At 37.3% G+C, this 22101-nt stretch overlaps 1 protein-coding gene across 2 annotated transcripts in view; it reads right to left on the bottom strand.

Moving 5' to 3' along the window:
• Positions 1–997: 997 nt before the first annotated feature.
• The window catches only part of SPAG1 (sperm associated antigen 1), a 37474-nt gene continuing 16370 nt past the window's right edge, over positions 998–22101 (bottom strand). For both annotated transcript variants that reach the window (XM_059864697.1, XM_059864687.1), the window contains exons 11-19: positions 18626–19039; positions 18151–18250; positions 15912–16064; positions 11558–11730; positions 8860–9001; positions 7839–7965; positions 4633–4797; positions 2351–2728; positions 998–2183 (exon numbers count right to left, since the gene is read on the bottom strand). In XM_059864697.1, the coding sequence (XP_059720680.1) occupies positions 2052–2183; positions 2351–2728; positions 4633–4797; positions 7839–7965; positions 8860–9001; positions 11558–11730; positions 15912–16064; positions 18151–18250; positions 18626–19039 (1784 nt within the window). In that variant the 3' untranslated portion in view covers positions 998–2051. The remainder of the gene's footprint in view (positions 2184–2350; positions 2729–4632; positions 4798–7838; positions 7966–8859; positions 9002–11557; positions 11731–15911; positions 16065–18150; positions 18251–18625; positions 19040–22101) is intronic.

Raw genomic sequence — 22101 nt, 5'->3', positions numbered from 1 at the left:
AAAAAAAAAAAAAAAAAAGAAAGGCATAAATACAGGCCAAGCACACAGCAGAAACAAGATTTAAAATATGGGAGTGTTCAAAATAGGAGGGGAAAAATAGACCAGGAGTGTCAGAGATAGAGACTGTCCAGGGAGAGAGAACCTCCTGGCCCAGAAGTGAGGAAAGCAGTAATTCAGCTCTGTGGCTTCTCCTGCTGACCATTACACAGATGGGACACAAAACACATTTTGTAGCAGGTCCCATGGTGAGCAAGGAACTGCTTTAGGTCTGCAGCTGCTCCAGTGCCACACCTGGGATGCTGCAGCAGCCTCTGTGCAGAGGCCACTCAGCCTCACCTGGCCAAGGACACAGTCTGTGACAGGTACCCCACGTTTGCTGTTCAGCTGCAGCTGCTGGGAACTGCAGAGATTTCTCCCACTGTTTCCCAGCCTAAGGCAAGAGGAACTGTCTTAGGCAGCCCTGATCTGTCCAACAAATGGTGAAATCCACACCCAAAGATATTCCATTCTGCACCCCCTGCCTACCAAATGCCTTCCAGTGGTCTAATGCTGCCCCTTCAGTTTTGAAGACTGGTGCTCTTGTCTTGAGCTGTTCAGGCCCAATCAGCAGTACAGTCCCTTACATGTGTTTGATTCAGTTTTTTCCTAAGTTCTGTAACTTTAGAAATTGTTCTGCCTGTCCATCAGGCCCTCCCAAATGCTGTCTAAAAAAGTAGCCAATCTCAATGAAACCTGAAGGAGGCAGGACCAGCACCAAAATGACTGCAGGCAATGCTGGTGTTTTACATCCTTAACAGCCAAAGTTTAGGGTCTGCCTTTATCCGAGGAGATCACATGCATACAAAGTGAAAACCTGTTAAAGGCTAAGTATCAGTTGTACTGGCGATGCTTTAGGAATTAAAAGCCTCATTCTTGGAAATCCAAGCTGAAACTCATGATCCACTCATGTCAGAATTATAAACCTAAAGTATACTAAACCAGAAAAGGAGCCATAATTGTACTTCTCAAGAAAAAAACTTTATTAATATACACCTGAGAAAAAATTTAATTATAACAACATTCTTATGCAGTGCAGATATTTCTGCAGTGCTAAGTGAGTTTGATATACATTTATATCATCTGTGCAAAGAAGGCATCAGGGTATCTGAAAAATTTAAAAGCATCACCTTTGAAGGAACTTTGTCAGAATCAAATATAAAATGTAAGTAATGCCTGAAATTAAAAAAAAATCATACTGGTCCAAAAAATTGCTGTAGTTTTATAAATATATCTGTAAACAGAAATAGCTGGTATTTTAAATAATCTGAATACAAAACTCAGAGTTAAATATTTCTATTGTGCAGTGCAGCCACTTGTTCTTCTGTCACTGCCCAAAAGTCAGAAAACCAGCCATCCTCCTGCACACACAGGAAAAAAGTTCTCTGTGCAGTAAAAATTACTCACTTGTTAAAAACATACCCATCCATTTAATAATTGTTTCCATGACAAGGTAATCAATTATTCATTCACCTTTTTTGTTAAGCTGTAATGAGCCAAAATATTTAAATCTGTTTTGTATAGACCAGGAATAGTGAACAAACAGATGGCCCACAGGAGTTTTCTGAAAAATATTAATACTCCTTGTAAACTCATTTTAGCAAAGTTACTGCTAACTGACCCATTTATCTTGAAGACACTTCTTTATCACAAGAACACAGAACTCACAAAATGATGTAACAAGTGATGACTAAAAGTGTATTTACCTACTGTACCATCAAGGTATTTCCCATTGCATATATAAGGTAAAATATATTTTTCTGAGTCTAAATAAAATCAGTATGCCAAATGAAATGAACTCTGTTACCGAACATAGATGGGCATTAAATTCTAGAGATGTATATAACTACAAGAAGAAAAGACCAGCAAGATTTTAAATGTGCATATGCTGTCAAAACAAAATAGAATTCCAGCAGTCCAGGTAAAGACCCACTTGAACCCAGGCAAGTCTGCAGAGTTCATTCATTTATCTTCTAACATGAACTATATGCATGCAGCCAATAAACTTTAACTTCTTAAAGTTCATAAACCTTTTTAAGGCTCTCAAGATCTTCCACTGAGTACTGATCACTGTGGCTTTCTCTAAGTAAGTCAAACAGATGCCGAACCTCTTCTTTTTCATTCTTGCTGAGAAGTGCCAGCACCACCTGAAAAAACCCACAACAAATTATTTTATAATCAGCACAGGTTGACTGAAAATCATAATATCTGACAGAGATACAAAATTCAGTGTGTTTTTTCCTTTTAAGAGATGAAAATTTCCTTTAGATTTTTGTGCAATTTAAGTACACATTCAATCAGTCTAGGTTCTTACCTTAAATCTTTCTGCTTTGCTCAAGTAGAATAGGTGCTGATATGCAAGGTCAGGATCTTTTCCAGCTATGTAATGTTCCAATGACTGGATAAAAATCAGAAGGATTTCTCCTTCAAGTTTGTTACTTAGCAGCACTGGCAGTGTTTTTGGATCAGTAGCTGTTAAAAGATCTGCACAAGCAGCTTTATCCTTATTGGCATTCAGTGCATTTATGATCTGACCGAAGTCGTAAGCGTTGGGTGGTTCCGAAACGCGGAGTTTCTGAGAGGACCTCCTTGGCACTGCCTTTGGAACAGCCTCCCCAGCAGCAACATGGTGAGCCTCAGCATCTTCTGATGGAGCAAACTGCCCCTCTTCCTGTTCATCAGCTTCAGTCACCTTCACAAACAAAGTGACAACAGATCACTTAATGTGGACACAGAGATAACCTGAAGCCTCATAAACTGCATTTACCCATCACAGCACTGGATTAAAGCTGGCAGTCTGCTCTCCATCAAAGAAAGGCACCCATGTTCTTCCATGTCCTACTGCCCCCAGAACAGGAGCTCTCTAATTCACCTTTAAAGGCTCACAGTCAAAAATGTATTTTTTACACCTCCTTTTCACTGCTTGGCACTGCACTGTGGAATCACCCCTGGAGAGCACCGGGAGAAAGGAGGACTCCACACATGTATTAAATGGGAAGTTCCAGAAGACAGGGACAACTGGAGTCAAGGCAGAAGACACCCAAGTTTCATTTCTCTGCTGTGCCTCCAGGGCACTACAGGCACATGGCAGCTGCATCAGGTTGCTGTTTGGAGTCTTGCTTTGAAAAGATAAAGCTCAGCATGGATAAACTGCCTCACTGTCCACTTAACTTCTGAGACTGCAGCCTCCATCAAGATTCATGAATCAGTAAATAAAAATTAACTATGGGGCCAACTACATTTGCTAAAATCTATTTCAAGCCATCAAGAGTTGTGAAATTATTATAACCTAAAACTTACTGACCAGGGTCTCTCAATACCAAGTCTTTTGAAAAGTCTGAAGATACTGTATTACATAGAACAGGGGATTAGTAATTTTTGGAAAATACTGCATATGGCTTATAGACATTTTGTTCTATTTTTCAACAATCCCTAGAATTGAGGGAGAAACCCTAACTGTCTTTTATGTAATTATAGTTTGATTAACAAAGAATAATGACCATAAATTATTTTTCTAATTTTGTTTTTCTTTGCAGTCTTTGTGGAAAAAGACTACCTTGTACTACAGCAGGTGAAAGAGGGGAGCCTCCCCACAGGGGCACTTGTAATGATGCCAGCAAACATAAATGCCTCCTGCATGACCCTTAGAAAAATTACCAGTGCCAGCAATGTAGTTAGCTGGTCTCTGAATTATGTGGTCACTTCATAAACCGCCTCTAAACCCTTTCCAGGTCCTGTTGTTTGTCACAACTCAGAGCTTAACTAACACTATACCAGCTTATGGCTGTTACATAAAATCCCATGAGCTCGTGACAACCTGAAGTGCTTCAAGAACGTTTTTTTCCCCTATATTAATAACTGCAGTTTCCATTATACCAGATTCTGAAATTACATTATTAAATTACAGTATCACTGTACAGACTGTTAAATATGTATTTTAACTATACATTTTTAAATGAAAAGGGGAAAAAGAATTCTTTAACGACCAGCAAAGCTACAATCCAAAAATATCAGATGACTGAGAAAATCCTTTCATCACCTAATTCTACCCAGAACAGTGCAGAGCTAACATTTTGATCCTGTACATAACATTACATCCTGTGTTTCTTTTATAAGATCCTACAGATGTTTTACTCTTGCTCTTTAGGGTAGAATTTCATTTTTCAGACCCATAACTTTAGGACCAGCACAGGAGCAGCCAGCACATCTGCTGACCACAGACCTCTGCCACCACAGCCCCAGAGGCTGCCCAAGGAGCACAGACTTCAAAAATCAAACTGCTATTTCACAGCTGCACTCTGTAAAACATATTTCAAAGCTTAAGCAGCTTTTGTTTACAAGGAGCATATCCTCGAGTTTAGTGCCATCTAAACGGACTATTTTCCTTCCTGCTGTAGTTCTGAATACACTCATGAGCAGTCCAAGCTTTATCATACGTAAAAAATCCTCCAATTTGCCCTCAAAATGATATGAAAAATACAACACCATCCCCACAGAGATATAGATTCAAGATAGGCAAACACAAGCTTTAGTATTATCTCTTCAAATGTGCAGCTTCTGTTGTGTTTGCTTTTAAGAAATTAACAGGTACACCACCTCTTCTATGGTTATTTTCTTCCCGTGTCTTTGCTGATTGCCAGCTCCAGCACTGCTGTCAAGGTGAAGCTGTTGGGTTACCTCCTCTAATTCCTTCTGTGCTTCAACAACATTTGGATCTATTAGAAGTACCTTGCTGAAATCATCAGCACTGGCTTGATAATTCTGTAAGTAGAAGAAAATATTTTTCTCATAAGCACATCACTAGAAAAATAAATCTGAAGTACCATACTGTCCTTTACAAGTAAGAAAGGCAAAAATACTGGGATCTGGACACAAAGTAGAGAAAAATAATCTAAATACTGATAGTGTGATTTCTATAGAGGGGAAAAAGGAAATGAGAATTAGTTAATACTCTGTGATGAAACATTTCCAATTAAATATGTAATATGAAATAATTTCTTCTCAGAAACCTATTCCCTGTGTCAGAAAGCAAATTATTGAAATTTGCTGCTTTTAAGCAGAATTGCTTACCGTGTAACACTGCTTCACAATTAACATGAGTCCAGCAAGTTTGCATACTTACTTTACCAATAAGAGAGTTAAACTGAGCTTTGATTAAAAATATATCTAATATTCCTGGGCTTCAATCCAATAGCCCATCTCTTAAAAGTAAAATGTTGCTAATACTTGAGAAGGCTGGGATTATGTTATGACCTCTGGGCTAAACAAGATCAGGACTAAGACAGTGACAGAGTGGCATTAGGACACAGTTCCTCAATAATCAGTCTTGCAACTTGTTCCATGCTTTTATTTCCCATTTTTAATGTATAATTACTATCTTAAACTAAATTTTCTGAAGTCACAAAGTTAATAGCATCAATTGAGGAAGACTGGAATTATCACATAGGAAAATCAAGACATCACAAGGGCTGGAGTATCAAAAATAAAGATGAAATGTAGCAGTAAACAATAAAAGACCATGGAGACAGTAAAGGACCAACATAATTTTTTGTGTGAGTGGTCTAGTATTTCTTCTGCTCCCAAGCAGCATCATAAGGTTACTATTAAATCATTTGTATTATGGAAAAAAAAATCCTCATGTACCACCTGAGGTACTTCCTCAGCACCTCAACTGTAACAGAGGAGCCAGTGTCCAAGTCACTCAAACTCTTTCCCACATTTTGTTCCAAACTGGTATTCAGTATTCAAGGTGCAGAGGGGCTGCAGAATATCAGTAGTGAACTGAAGCCTGCTAGGTCATGAAGGAACACTGAGATAATGAGAATTATGTACCCCTAACACAGAAATGCACAAAGGAGCCAGGTTGCTTTCATCAGAAATCCACTACTAAGTAAGCAAAATAATTTGAATAACAGATGCGAGGATTCACAACTACAGAGAAAAGAGATTCTGGAACAGACTTCTGGAAACAGTAACAAGGGTCAGCAACCACCTTCAGCTGCAGGAGATGCCGTTTGGGGTCCTGTGTCACAGGCCTAACATATCTCACCAGTGTTTTTTCCTGATCTTCCCTTAACTACATCTGGGTAAATATGTAAAAAAAATCCCTCATTTACTACATTAAATTCCACTGTGACTTTTTTAGTTAAAGGTGTGTCTAATTACTTAAAAATAACACTTCCCACCTTAGTTAGATCTTTAGCTCATACAATTCTTCATTACAGAGTAATTTGTCAACTTCAAATAATTTTTGTCATTTTATCTGATTTTACCTATCACTTTCATCCCTGAAATCAGCAATAATGAAGGCATTAAATCCAACCATAACAAAACATTTTGGGAGTCCCCAGCTCAGGCTGTTCTGAAGGAGTTTATCAACACTGTGTTTCAGGTTGTCTTCAATAATACAAAAATAGCACTTCTTTTCTAGGAGATGCAAAAAGCAATTCTCAGCCTTCTTCACAGGTGTGTAAAATCCTTTTTTACTGTCTGGTAGAATCACATTTATACTGATGTTTTATCAAGTTTAACAATATAAGGTTAGAGATGATTTATACCAGGTAGCTTAGCAGAGTTATAGAAAAAACATTACAGACTGGGACTTATCACACTTCAAAAAATTTTATAGCTACTGCAACAGAGGGACAAATGTATCACATTCCTAGGACCTGCATTTGGAATTATAACATGGGATGAGAATAGACTGGTATGCTGCTAAGCACAAAAAGGTTCTCAGGTGACTTGTAAGCTGAGACACCATCCAGTAATTTTTTGTTAAGGCATCAAACATAATTGAGGTCTGAGTAAGCATCCATTCACTTGAAGAACAATGATGAAACTTGGTGGACCTCCAGTCCACTCTTGCAACATGGAGAACAGCACTTCAGATGCCTGTTTAAAGACAACTGTAAATTTAATACAAAGCAGGTGACAAGAGCTGCCATTATGAGCCTACAAAATCAAGAAGCTGATCATTCAATACCAAGTAAGAGCTGATGGGTAGAGCAAGGACTGCTGTGGGAGAATTGTGGAGTGTAAAGGCTAACTTAACATCACTGAAGATGGGGAACCACTAGAGGGAGGGACAAACAGAACAACATAGTTCAGTGATGGAACATGAGATTTGAAGTCACATTTGGGATGGATATGATCACTGTGTCAGCATTTATGATGATCAGGTAAAAGGATACTCTAAAAACTGTATGTAAGATGAGCACTGTGGAGACACCACCAGCATGCAGATGGAAAGGAAAAGGCTGAGTACTGCCACTGCCACAGAGTGACAAAATACAGTACTCACAAAGGCTTGTAATGCACTGGGGGAGGAAGGAGAAAATGATGATAATTAAAACCCTAGTTTAGTAGGACACTTAAACAAGAGCAGATGCAAAGACAGCTTGAGATTTTAGTTTGGACAGATGAAGACAAACTTGGAGAGCATCCATTTGTCATCAGCAAAGTTATAGTAAACTCCTTGACAGATAAGAGAGACTGGGATACCCAGAAGGAGAATACTAGAACATTAGAACAGATTGAAATTTGCCTAACCAATCTCCAGTCAAACCTTATTTATTGCAATATTATTGTATTTTCTCAAATTATTACATCAACATGCAGGTTTTGACATAGCAAAAGTACTTATATAATGTTCTATGTATGCTTTATGTTCTACAAAGTAATAAATCATCACACTGAGTACTTTGTTTGCAGTCACCCATTGACAGCAACTACCTCCTTGCCTTTGAAGGGGATAAGCAAGTTTAGAAGTGCTTAAGAATACCTGGCATGTTCTTTTTCCTCACCTGTAATCCTTTGTACGCTAGTGCTCTTCTATAAAAAGCTTTAATATTAGAATCTTCTATCTGAAGAACATGATCACAATCCCGCTTAGCCTCTTCATATTTATACAGTTTCAAGTAACAGAGAGCTCTAACACAGAAAAACAGAATATACTGCAATGTAAGTAATTCTACAGTGCTGTAGTGCCAACATCTTCTAACTCGCAAATATTAATTAAAATACTTCAAACCATTCAGTCTCAATGTGATTTTTTTTAAAGTACCATTAACTATCAAGAACATCACTGGATGGATTTAGAGAAGGCTAATTCTTGAAAAAAAGCCAAATTCAAGTATGACTAATGCTTGAAGTTAAGTAGGTGTGCAAATATTTTAAAAGCAGAGCCTACATTAGTACAATATGATAGTATAGTGGTTAATGCAATACAGATTTTGGGTAAAAATGAGCTCTGAATTCAATAAACAACACTGCTCTCTGTACCTAATTATTACTTGGAACTCTCCTATTCAAGTACTGGTCTAATCAAATCCTTCTTAGTTTGTAGGAGCTGATAAGATTAGCATAAAGAATTATACTGCTGAATTAGGTCAACCTTTAAAATAATGCTGATGCATGACTGTGTTCTTACTTTTTATTTTTTCAGAATGTACATTTTCTCCGAATTATTATTACTCTTCGTATCTGAGATATTGTTACTGCATGTTAAGTTTTTAATTCAAATCATACCAGAATTCTGAAAAAATTTCAAAAATGCTTCAAAATGCTATGCTAATTATAACTTCTACTATTGCTTACTCTATTTAGATATAAGATTTTAAGATATTTATCAGTGACATTAATACTTGTTCCCCTTGAAAAACGTTTTTACAAGAAATCCATTTTGTTATTATAAACACTTACCAAGTAGGGAAAAAAAATCCCTTTTTTCACAACAATGAGTGAATGGATGCAACACCTCTATTTGAAATGAGAAAATGTAACTACTGCTATCCCACAAAGCAGCATTAGCTTTTCGATCTTTACCTGTTAGTGTAGACAGTACATTCCTCAGTATTTAACGTCATGCACTCACTGTATTTATTTGCAGCTTCTTCATATTTCCCCATTTTTACAAAATCATTCCCTTCATTTTTCAACCTCTTGAACTTCTCCGTAGCTTCCTCGCCTAGAGCATGAAAGGATCACAGTGTCATATCAGGTCAGTTCCTTAAGGGTGGCAGAATGATCTGTGCAGACTAAGGATTAATGCCTGGCAATGGAGTCCCTGTGTCACTCTGCACACGGCCATTCCTGTCCCCAGCCTCCCCTGCTGCTCCAACCAAGGTACAGCCAGACCTACATTTGGCCCAACAAATACTTCCCCATCCACCAGCGTTACTTCCCTGCCGAAAATAATGGGAATGCAACAGACAGCTCTAAGCTTTCCCAGTTTTTGTGTGGTAGAGAGGGCCTACCTGTGTCCACTGCGACCCTGCTTTCACTTACAATGGTGGAGACTTAACTGGCAGGATTAAAGGCCTTCCAGATCTCTACCATCACACCAAGGTGGCCATAATTGGATCTAATATTCTCTTTGCAATGGTTCCACAGTTACTATGCTAAACTGACAGTGACAAACAAATCATCACATTAGTTGGAGTTAGGGATACATCAGTAATATTCTGTTAAGAACGATTTCTAAAAGATGCAGTGAGGAACCTTGAAACACCTAACTCGACTTTTCAGTGTAGTAACTGTGTTCTTCCATAATTGCCTTTCCTTCTTAATTCCACATCATTTGCTGCAGATGCTTTTGGGTTAGGCTACAATTTTTAGCTGTGTTTGCAGCGAAAAACTGATCCCAACTGTAGCTTCATGACTCCGTTGCGAGCAAACAGTAATTATCAACATAGCTCTAAGTAAATCATAATGAAATAATCCACTTTTTGCAGCATGCTAAAGAATATGAACCTCCTGCCAAGCTTCAGGTTTTCAGCACTGTATATAACCAACAATTTAAACCTATAACTGAACTCACTGAGTTTTTATAAAAAAACATGGCAGTTTCCTATGCCAGAAAACTACACATGGAGCTGGGCAAAAATAAACTACACGAAACACACAACGAAATTGTAACTCAAGTTGTAAGACACAAAGAAAAACATAAAATTCTTGCAAAAAACCTGTCAGCCAACAGTAAAAATTAACTACCAACTGAACATTATTGTTGGCAGCCTTTTAGTACCAGCTATCACTGTCACGTCTCACTGACGCAACAGAGGCCTGAGAAGGCAACCAGAACCTTGAGTCCATCAGTGAAGAAAACAGTTACACAATCATTGTTTTAAATATTTCTAAAACCAGAGCCTAACCAAAGCCTGCTCTATTTGAAATAGACATGTTTTGCATCAAAATGCTGCCAAGCACTTGGAGGACACTCAGTATTGCAGTAATGCGTTATAGACACATAACCCCATCACTAGAACGTATTTGGAAACAGCCCAGTTACAAACTGCAGTCACCCCTGTTGTTAATCAAGGGGAGATTATCTTCAATACTACTTTATATTGAAATAAACTCAAAGGGAAACCAAGTAATACTTGAATAAGGAATCACAGGGTTAAAGCCTTTGCAAAGGGAGTGTTTAATGTCAATAACAACTGAATCAGAGAGCTTCCGTCACCTTATTTACTGAAGGAGAAAAATGGAAACTGCAATGAAGGGGAAAAAAAGTCAGGAAGGAAGTTAAGTTTCCCAGAGCTCAGCACTCAGTGATTATGTATGGACAAGTCCAGAACATCTCTGAAAGGTGTCTCCTTATCTTCTGCCAAAGTTGGGTGTTTGTTTGGGTGGTGGTTCTTCTGGGGGAAAACTGTTTTATAACTCTGCTATGATGTCAGGGAAACCACTGATGCTCATGTCCTAGGGGCCATCAGGCACAGCACTGCCAGCAGGGCATGGGAGGGGATTGTCCTGCTCTGCTCTGAACTAGGGCAGCCTCACCTTGGGTGCTGGGGGCAGTTTTGGGCACCACAATGTAAGAAAGATACATTAGAGAGCATCCAAAGGAAGGCCAGGAGCATGGTGAAGGGTCAGAGGGGAAGCTGTATGAGGAGTGACTGAGGTCACTTGGTCTGTTCAGCCTAGAGGAAACTGAGAGAAAACCTCACCAAGGTCTTCACCATCCCCACAAGGGGAAGCAGAGGGTCAGGCACTGAATTCTTCACTGTCATGACCAGTGACAGGACTCAAGGAAGCAGAGATAGGGGAGGTTTAGGATGGATATCACAAAAAGGTTCTTCACCCAGAGGGTGGTTGGGCACTGGGACAGGCTCCCCAGAGAAGTGGTCACAGCACCAAGGCTGATAGAGTTCAAGAAGGGTTTGGACAATGCTCTCAGGTTCATGGTGTGACTCTTGGGGTGTCCTGGGCAGGTCCAGCAGTTGGGCTTTGGTGATCCTGATATTTTGCCAATGAGTGTTACTGCAGATTTTATATAACTTAACTTTATATAACTAAATTACATACTGCAAACTACATCACTTGGTTAAAAAAAAATTACCATAGCTGCTCCACAAAGCACTTTAAACTCCATCACGTAAATGACAGTAATTTACTTTCAGTTTTCACAAAGGTCTCTTCACGAGTGTTTTCTAAAGCAGTTTCTTTGACATTGTTAAAATATATTCATTTTCTAATTAGGTTTATTTTCTGAATGTGTATTTGCATTAGCTATACATACAATTCATCTGCAATTCTTCTTCTCTGCTGATGTCTATAGTACTTGGTTTATCCTCCGAAGTGAGGCTTCCTCCATCCCACCTGTGTAGCTGAGCAGCAACTGGAACAACTGGAATTGGTGGCAGCTTCTCCCTCCAACTGGGACCATCCTGATCTATTAAAGTCTTTGTTATTCTGAAAAAGAACAGCCCCACCAACATGACTTTTCATATATTTAACTCTCACTTTAATAACTTTCAACCAATTCAACACTGCAATGTTCCAATTAAAAAAAAACAAACTTGAACAATTATCCTTAAGGCTAATTAGAAAAATATTATCTCAGCAGTCATTTAAGATTTAGACTTTTTCCACTTTAGAGTATTATGGAGGCATCTAGAATACAAGCTGACTTCTGCATGATCTGTAAATATTTAAGCCAATGACTGATTCTGCAACTAAGCTCTAAAAGCTGCCTACCACATCAAGTAAAGAAATACAAAAAAACCGAAATCCATGTATTTATTTTGGTTACTCTTCCCAGCTGTTCATAGGTGTTACTTGAAGTAAGTGAGATTACAATATTTTCAGGCAAAATGTGATACTTAAATTTGCAAATGTCAAATGAAACCTCTTCCACAACAACTGTCTAAAGAAAGCAATGCAGGTCATAAAGTAGTCTGCATTAAGTTGCATTTTATGGTTATATAGTCAGAAATGGATCAATCAATCCCCATTTAAAAATATTTTAATTACATATAAAAACTGTCTAGTCTTTCTTAAACCAACACACACACACACACATATATGTATGTCAACTATTTCCACATATGTGTGGTTCAATCCAAAACTATTTATGTAGGAGTTTCCCACTGCCTTTTCTCTTTGGAGAAAGACATAAGTTGACATAGTAAGATTTCATGGTTCCATTAGAAATTTTGTAGTGTTAAAAAAAAAAATAAATTCAATTATGAGAATAACAGTGTGATAAATATCTCCTAATCTCAAAATGGGCTTAAGAATCAAGTTCAACTGGTAAAAAGTCTAATTCATAATTTAGGAAAGGAAAATTCTGAATTGAGTAGCAAAGCAATTCACATTGATACTACAGGAAATAAAACTAAAATTTTTTAATCAGGTGCACTTCCATCTAAAACTGAAAAACATACTACATGAACGCACTTCAAAAAAAAAAAAACAAAAAAAAACAAAAATCAAGAACCTTGAAAGTGACATGAAGAACAACACAGAATGAACATAAATTACCAAATGGAGTTTTATTTACTTTTGATCTTTTAAAGTATTTGAATAACTTAAAAAAAAAAGGATCAGTGTAATACTTTGGCAATAAAATTAGAGCACTCAAGACCATATTCTTTTCCCATAGTGGTCTGATCAAAAGAGTAATACAAGAAGCAGCCCTAGTTCTAATCTCCTTTATGTAGAACAGAAATTACCAAAATATTTTAAAGAATGATAGAGATTAAAAAGTCTGTTTGTAGAGCGATATAATGAGTGAGTTTCTTTCTTACACCATGCTGCATAAAAAACATGTTGTTTTGAGTTGAAAGTAAATTTCTTCATTCACAGAATATCACATTCCATAGTATAATTTAGTTGCTTGATTTGTTTTCTAAGTTATCAAAACCACTATTTTAATTTGTGTTTACTGCACATGCCCTTGCAGGGGCTCTCCTCTGCATTCCTAAGAATCTCAGAGGACACACCAACAATGTGGCTTGTCCAAGTACTGCTTTGCTCTAATTTTACTAAAACTTCAGGATTTTAATGATAGCCTGAACTCAACTGCTAAGAAAAAATGTGGCATACCATCACAACTTGAACAACCCAAATATTTACTCAGGCTGGTGTTCTTAGGCAACAAAACAGTACAATTCATATTAACATGTCTATTAATTAACTTCAGATATTTCCCATAGAAAGTAATGGAGTAATTCCACAGAAAACCAGAGTCATATTGAATTCCTGTTTGTTTTTTCATTTATCATAATGGGCTTAAAAAGTTGCAGGAAAAAACTCTTAACTCACCAAAATCCACAGAAAGAACCCTGCAGTATCTGATGATCAACTGACTCCTTATAATACCATAATGTAAGCAGAGTCTTTTGCAAAAATGCACACTTGTGTGCCATGATTAGCTTAAAAAGCACAGGTGTCTCCTGAAAAAGCTGGGACAAACACACTCATTTCCCACCACCAACACCCCAACTTGATCCAACAATCCTGCAGCTCTGGAGCTGATCACAAATTTCTTTCTGCAGTACAGTACTCATATGGGACTCTGCAAAAACAGCTTCCAAGCTATTTCAGGCAATTTGCTCACTGATACTAAAGGAATTGAGACAACTGGAACAAAACTTCAGTTTAGTAGGAGGAAATGCATAAACATATTCCCACGCATCAGAGCTTCTGTATTTCTAACAGAGAAAAGTAAATAATGAAACACTCAAGAGGAAATTAAATACACAAAGTAGGAAATCCACTGATGTTCACAAAGCTAGGAAAATGCCACTAATTAAAAGCATGCTTGAAATGCAATTTGGAGTTATTTGGCAGACACCATTAAAAGAGCCAGTCCTTCCAGTTTATCTAAAAAAATCACCTCAGGAACCAATAAAAGACACAATTTAACATCACCTAACCAACATAATAAACAGTCAAATAACTGTTTATGCTTGTTTTCCATTATATACCCAAACTCTTAATTATTTCCTTTTGATTGCAAATGATCAGACAACAGTTTGCTGTTAAAACCCTTGTTTTTTATGTGAGCATTAAAAATACACAATTGATTCTAGGGTTTTTGAAAAGTCTGCTTAGCTATGTAAGCACAGAGAGACAAGCTTCAACGTGGTTTATCAAACCCACCCTCAAACACAAGTAGGATGATGAATTTTTTCCTGTCAGCATCCTAAAGCATCACTATACAATTTCCCACAGAAAATTAAAAACCAAGAACTCCTCCAATAAAATAAGGTTAAGATCTGATCTTCCTAATATTAAAAAAAACCCCAAAAATATTACATTTGGGGTAGTCTCTTTAAGTTAAAAGGCAGCAATGGTTTTTTTAAATTAATTTTTAGAAAGGTCTCTTACTTTGGAAATGAAAATGAAAGCTTTAGCACAGTTTCAAATGAGAATTTTTTTTTTAAATATAGTTAAAGTTCAATTACGCAGGAGGTCTATGGTTTAGAAACTAATAATTCGCAAGCAAAAATGAATTACCAGCAGAAGAGAAGAAGGAAGAAGCAGCTGAAATAAGGTGATGGGTTGCCAGGGAGGAAAAGAGTAATGAGCAGTGAAGCTAAAAACATAAGGAAGGCCTAGAGAGGAGAAAAGGAAGAGTGTTAAGGAGAAAAGGGAAATAAGCTTATTACTAAGCAAGTTCCAAGTCAAGGAGAAATATGAAAAGAGTATAAAGAGTATCTGCAGATAAAATAAGCCAACAAGATTTTTAAAAAGTGTAATAATTACATAGGTACCAGGATAAGCAGCTCTTCCACCAATCCAATTGCTCCATTATCACCACAGATACAGAAGATCACTAACAATATTTGTGGTATCAAAAAAAAATAGGACTTCTAAGAGAGAAGTTCAGTTAGGAGAAGCCTCAATTTCCTCTGGTCAAATAAACAGAATTTAAAGAAAGACATTATGAACTTTTTAATGAATAGTGCAAGTGCGCATGGTCTTGCCTTAGGAAGGAAAAAACCATACTAGATTCTACTGTAAAAGTCACATGCATGTGGGCTTCTGCTCAGTGATTAATGGCTGCTCTGTTTTCAACTTTATAGTACTAAAGTATAATTAGAGAAATTCAAATGTCTCTCTTAGCAGAAAGTATTAATGTTGAAAGTATTAATACTTGAAAATAATATTCAATTATATTTTTTACACCCCGAAGCTTTGTAGCCAGCCACTGCCTCAAGCTACTTCAGTATTTCCACAACTGCAGCATACAGAAGGATTCACACTTAACATAGATCTCCAAGTGCCACAGAAAGACTGTTAATACGTAAAGGAAACAGGATGTCAGAGAAATGGCATGGATCTTAAATATTACTTTATATAGTATAAAACAGAAGGTAGGAAAGAGAACAAGTAGAAGCACCATTAAAAAAACCCAACCTTAAAATTTTGAAAGTATTTATATTTTTGAAAAACAGGAAAGGAACCCACTGCTAGGAGAAGAAAACTGAAATTATGGGAAAACAACTAAAAGAACAGCCTATACCTATAATGAACTAGTTGTGCAACAACTCCCAAGGGCACAGAATAGAGGGAGCATGTAAAACAAGCAAATTTGAATTCTATTCTATTTTGACTGTTATCAGAGAACTTCTGTGTGCAGTTACCTGTTAGCACTATCATTTGCTGCCTGGATACTGCTGTCTATCTGCAGGACTGTTTTGTAATCGATGTATGCCTGTCGATACCGCTCCATTGACTCATTTGCCATTGCTCGGCGTAGAAGAGGCTTAAGGGAAAATGGCTGAAGCTCCAGAGCCCTGGGAAATCAAAAAAGAAAAATGCAGGACTGAAAAGGAGTAACTGAATTAAAAGAACTATTTTATGATATACACAACTATATGCAACTCTGTAATTTCAGATGGCACTTACAGTAAAATAACTAAGGAAAATGGGTCTGAGTGGTTCATATCAACACCCTAAATTACATCCGGTTTTGAAATTGTTACTGTTTTTACTACAGCTTACTCTACTCAAAGCTCTGCCTTCCATCTGGAAAACTGCTCTCATCACCATGATATGATTAATGGAACGGCACCTGCTTATAAGCAAAAGCTATTTTTCCTAAGTCATGCCTAGATCTACAAGCATTTCAAGTATATTTGCTTACACAACTTTCAGTTCTTCTTCCTTAAATGAAAGTATGCACTTAGAAAACTCACTGACTAGGACAGGAATATACACTTTTTTTTGGACTTTAGGTTTTTGCCTGCCATTTGTCTGTTTACATTTTTGATTGTCTGCCTGGTCAAGACCAAGCTCAACATTGTGCAATTAGAACTTCTCCCCAACACCATGCATTTTTCCAGCAGTATGACGCAGTCAAAGATTTTATTTCTCAAGAACTACCTTCTTTTCAATGATTCTTGTTAAAGAGAGATAAACTTTTGAAATAGTGAAATTAAGACGAGTCTAGACAATTTGATTTCATGAAGTCATAAAGCCACTCAGACTGAGATATCCCAGCTTTCTGCTACAGACATGTTTAGCTCCCAAATCAGACAAGGCTGCTTGGGGCTTGGTACAGCTGGGCCTGAAAACCCTCCACGGGATCTCTGGGCAACCTGTGCAATGCCAAGCAGTGTTCATGGGGAGAAGGTTTCTCCTGATATAACCCTACATAATTTTTTACTTTGAAAACAAGTAACCTATTTGTAGATAATTATATTGCACTGCCTACTGAAGATCTGACATTACATGTGTTTGCAGGTTTGCAGTTCTGCTTCCCAGTCTCTAAATTATTTCTACCTCTCTATTATTTCTACCATTAAGCACTAGGAGTTCTGGTGCATCCAGAAAATATGCATGACATTAAGGACACTATCATTAGACAGTAAGAACAAAAAGCTTCTAACTGGTAAGAATACAAAACCTAAAACCTCTGTATTATTGATTCCAGCTGAAGTTTTACATACTTCAAACTTCCTGAATAGAAAAATGTGATGGGTCTTAAATACACCAGCTTGGCCAGCTGTCTGTGATCCTGCATCTATTTTAACAAAATACTGCTAATGAGTAATTTTTTCAGACAACTTATTCTGTCAGGAAGAATACATACAGTAAGTTAAATGTTTTGTATCTTCGCACTACAAAGGTACATGCATATTTTATTTTTAGTTTTGGAGGGCTTTTTTTTAACAGTAGAGTTGTGCTGTACAAAAAACCCCACTGATTAGGTAATATGATTTCTAATTCTTCTAAGATTCTTTTTTGCACCTTAAGCCTCAGCATTATAAACTCAATCTACGGAAATATTAAAAAAACCCAAAACATCAAAAATACAGTATTAATTTAGTGGGACACAGTGTTTGAAAGTTACTGAAGGTATGTGATCTTCTCTAACTCCTGTATCCTTAAAATCCACAATAAGCAGAAAGGATTTTAGCTCAATTCCTTAACAACTGTAATTACTGTTTATAATTATGTCAAGTATATATTGAAAACCCCCAAACCAAAACAACAAACCAACAGAGAACACACACACATACACCATACACATGCTTCAAATACCGTGATTAGCATTTGGCTTAACAGAGCTTTTACATATTAGTTACTGTAGAACTCCACTGTAAACCTACTTTTATATTAAAAACTTGACTCCCACTATGCATTTCTGTGAACATAATAAGCTTAAAAGCTGCCCTTACACAGTAAGACAGTAAGTTAAAACTTCTTTCTTTCCTAGTTTTCATGTGATTGTTTATGTAACAAAGGTATCTGTCATTTAGACAGGGAATCAGACTTTATTGGTACTGTTCTGAGTCAAACAGCACTAGCAATATATCAGTTAAAATGTTTAATCATCACCAGGAATGTTGTTGCTCTACATGGGAGGTTTCAATTTACCTGTTACAATCCTGAATGCAGTCACTGCAGTTCCCTTCTTTGAGGTAACATGCTGCTCTGTTTGAGTACAAGATACTTAAATCGTCTGGACTTTGTTCTCCTAAAAGAAGTTACAATTAAAATCAAATAGTATTACTGAATTTACACTTAAGAATTAAAAATCTGCATTCTCCAAGCTGCACTGCAGTGATGCAGTTTGCTGACACTGCAAATCAGCTTTCTTTTATCACGTCACCTGGAGTATGTAAGTATTCAAACAGAAATGTCAGCAGCTCTACCCCTAGAAAATAAAAACATTATTTCACTCATCATTCTCTATCTTCTGTCACATGAACTGCTGCCTACTGAAATGACGCAAGATTTACTGCGTGGTAACTCCTGTCAAAAATCCAGGGGCAGGCTAAATTCGTTCATTTGTAGCTCCTTTAAATCATCTAAACAGTTCTAGATTTAAAGTATAAGGTATTACACTCACCAAGACCAGTGACATACTCAATTGCTTCCGAGTATTTGAGCACAGCTTCTCCAAACTGTCCACTCTTAAATAACTCGTTTCCTTCACTTTTTAGTTTTGCTGCAGTAGGAGGAAGTGAAGTGGAACTGCCACCACCAGCCGACTGAGACCCTTCTCTATGCGGTGTGGAGAGCTCAGCTTCGGCGCTTTCACTCTTCTCATCACTGCGTACATAGCCATTAACTTCGCCTTCATAGTCTGACAAATGCTTTTCTGACTTCTTTGACGCGCCTTTTTTTCCTCCGCTCTCGGAGGAGTCCTTGTGTTTGTGCGTGTCTCTGTCCTGCGCCTTGCCTTTGCCGTGGGACTTTCTGTGCGCGTTGCCCATCGCGGGCTCCCCGGCCGCCGCCTGCGCCGCCGCTGCCGCGCCGGAGCCTGCAAGGGCGTTAATGAGCGAGGTTAGCGCCGCATCATCAGCGCAAACTATCGGCCTGCCGCGGCGCGGGGGTGCTGCACAGCGACACCGACCCGAGCCCGCGGGGGCTCCCAACCTTACGGGGGCTTCTCTGCCTCGGAAAACGCTGCTAAGGGCGCACAAAAATTCCTTATTACAAGGAACCTGCAGTTGTTATTGAGAAGGGATTTCTACGAAGCCTCGTTGGCCCTTGCTGGGCACACGGGAACCCCTGTCCTGAGGTGTCAGAATGGTACAGGGCTCACCTTGAAATTAACACTTTAAATACCGCCTATTACAACACGGACGCTTTGATCTTCCGTGACCAAATCAAATGTCTGCGTATTAAAATTAGATCACAAGCTATCAAACCAGTAACGTTATACACAATTCTCCTTAAATATAACATAGAACAGGCAGAATAAAAGCTTATAAATCCTTCTCAAGAAGATCTCCTTTAAACATGTCAAAAACTCTTTTATGCATGCTTGTGATTATTCAACCTTCACTGTTATTGATTACAAATTTATTTAGGAAAACTCATAGAATAAAGGTATTAGATAATAAAATCTCTATCTTCCATATTCATCTGATTTCCTATCAGATTACCACCACAGTGTTCAAAGAGAGATTTCTGCAGAGCCTGACTCTCAATATTACTAAGCACACAGCAACTCTGCCTTTTGGAACGATTAAGATGGTATCTTCAAATTCCCTTAACCTGATGTTCTTATCTGCCCAACAGATTTTTTTTCACATACTGGAACAATACTTTCAATTGACTTCAACAAAACATCTGACACTGACTCAACACGGATGAACTCCAGATGGTCCAAAATGAAAGAAATTTTTTTTTTTTTTTAACAGATAAAATGTTACTGCAATCAAACCAAACAGGATGGGACAGCATAAGATTTGTAGAAACAACAGATCCTCTAGTGCCTCCTACCTAGCTGACATCCCTGTTTTGAAACACCATACTTAATAATAAGGTAATACCCCACAGTGGGAACGATAGGCTAAATCTACCCACACAGACATTTTTGTACAACTTAAAGTATTTATATTTGAGACATCCATCCACCCACTCATCCAGTTGGTGGTACCAAATATACCAAAAAGGTTTAAAGTCTATTTGCTAGGGAGAATGGTGGTAAAAGGCTTGCTGGGCAGATGAATGAAAACACCAGTATATTAAAAACTTCCTTAACATACATGCTAAAATACTTTCATTTTACATACATCAAAACAGAAAAAAAATTTAAATGTCACAAACTAACAGGTGATAGGACAAGCAAAATTTTACAAAACATAGTGAAACACTGTCAAAGAGCATCCCAGCTTCTAGAGACAAAGAAAAAGCAAGGCAGGCAGGCAATATGTGATGTGAATGTTGTTAATGTGAATAATGTGTAATTCCTGAAGACAGGAAAAAAATTTCCTAAAGATGAAGTGCACAGAACCAGTCCTGGATCAAACAGGAAGCATTTATAGCATTTGGAGTCTGGAGTCCCCCTGACAATAGGAATGCTGACAGTTACCTTGTGTAGCTGCTGGGTAATACTAATTGGTTAAATATTTCAAGTCTGAGTAAACAGCATGCGAAAAAAAGTACAGCTATACTTCTCAAATATAATTCTCATTATATATGGACTTTTATAGTTCTCATATTATATGGACTTTTCTTAAGGAAAAAAAAAATTCAAGACACATTATGAATTCCAAGGAGAATTTGAAGAAAGGTAATGAAAAGTCTGGACAGAATTTTGACCGGGATGACAACAAATACAGTGAAAGAATTTTAATTTATGTTATTACTAAAATAACAAACTTAAAATGGAAGGACCATCATAAAACTAAAAAAATCCCTACTGAATACTCTAACAGGAATATTTGAAGTTTGGTAAGTGTTCACTATTATATAATATATAATAATATAATATATATAATATTCTTTATTATTGTAATAGATCAATTATATACCACACAGCTCAACAAATTTTTCTTAATTAAAAGGGGCTATTAAAAATGTACCAATTTATCTTTAAACTGTATTTATTACTTGGGGCTATAACTTCTGGAAACATGTCAAAATACCAGGTGCTTTGTCAAGCACATGATTTTTAGTTTTTGCAGTGCCTGAATACTGGGTTTTATAGTCTCTAGGATGCAAGCAATTTTCCATTTCTACTGTACAGAAAGAGCTCCATTTCATTTTGCTTTCAGTTACATAGAAGATGAAGAGAGACTACACTTTGACTGTTTTGGTCCAAGTTCAGAAATCAACCCTTTAGCCCTAAAGAAAACAAACAAAACAAAAATTCCAGTCTCTAAATTGTAAGTTCAGTAGGAATGCATTAGGCTTACCAATTAGAATGTGAAATAAATGTGACTACATGACTGGACTACATAGACTACTGGACTGCCTGTGATTACAGGACTACATGTTTAGTCTACTTATTGCTGTTAGGGTCACAGAACATTTTTTATTCATTAACTGAACTGAACTCATATTTGTTTCCAGTTGTACAAGAAAATACAGTGTAATCTATGCAAAAGCTTTCCACTTAAATCTCAGAAATACTTATGTGTATCACAGGAACCCATATGCCATTGGCGTCAGTTGGCAATCCTCCCTGTGTTTAAAGGCCTAACCTTTCATCAACACAATGGAAGTCTTCCTATGCAGCTAGAAGGCACACAGTCATCTGAATGCTCACAATAGAAAACACCCCCAAATGAACAGACATTTAAGGCTAGGGACATGATGCACTCCTTTCTTTCAAGGTTTTAGCTCAGGAGATTTGGTAGACCCCAACTGATGTGGGAAAATATATTTTCCCTAATCTTGTGTGCCAATAATACATTATTATATCACACATTTACAGTCAATATTCATGATATGCTGCAAAAACCACAGACTGATTTAGTTTCAAGATAAAAGACAGAAAACATAAAAGTCACAGCTGTCATTCCACAATACCTTAAACAGCCAACATAACTAAAAGAAAGAGAAGGGTGAAATCAGCCTAGGGATTTTATT

This window comes from Haemorhous mexicanus, chromosome 1, assembly GCF_027477595.1.
Source record: "Haemorhous mexicanus isolate bHaeMex1 chromosome 1, bHaeMex1.pri, whole genome shotgun sequence".
Lineage (NCBI taxonomy): Eukaryota > Metazoa > Chordata > Aves > Passeriformes > Fringillidae > Haemorhous > Haemorhous mexicanus.
The sequence above is the reverse complement of the archived record's forward strand: the minus strand, read 5'-3'. Positions and strand labels throughout refer to the sequence as shown.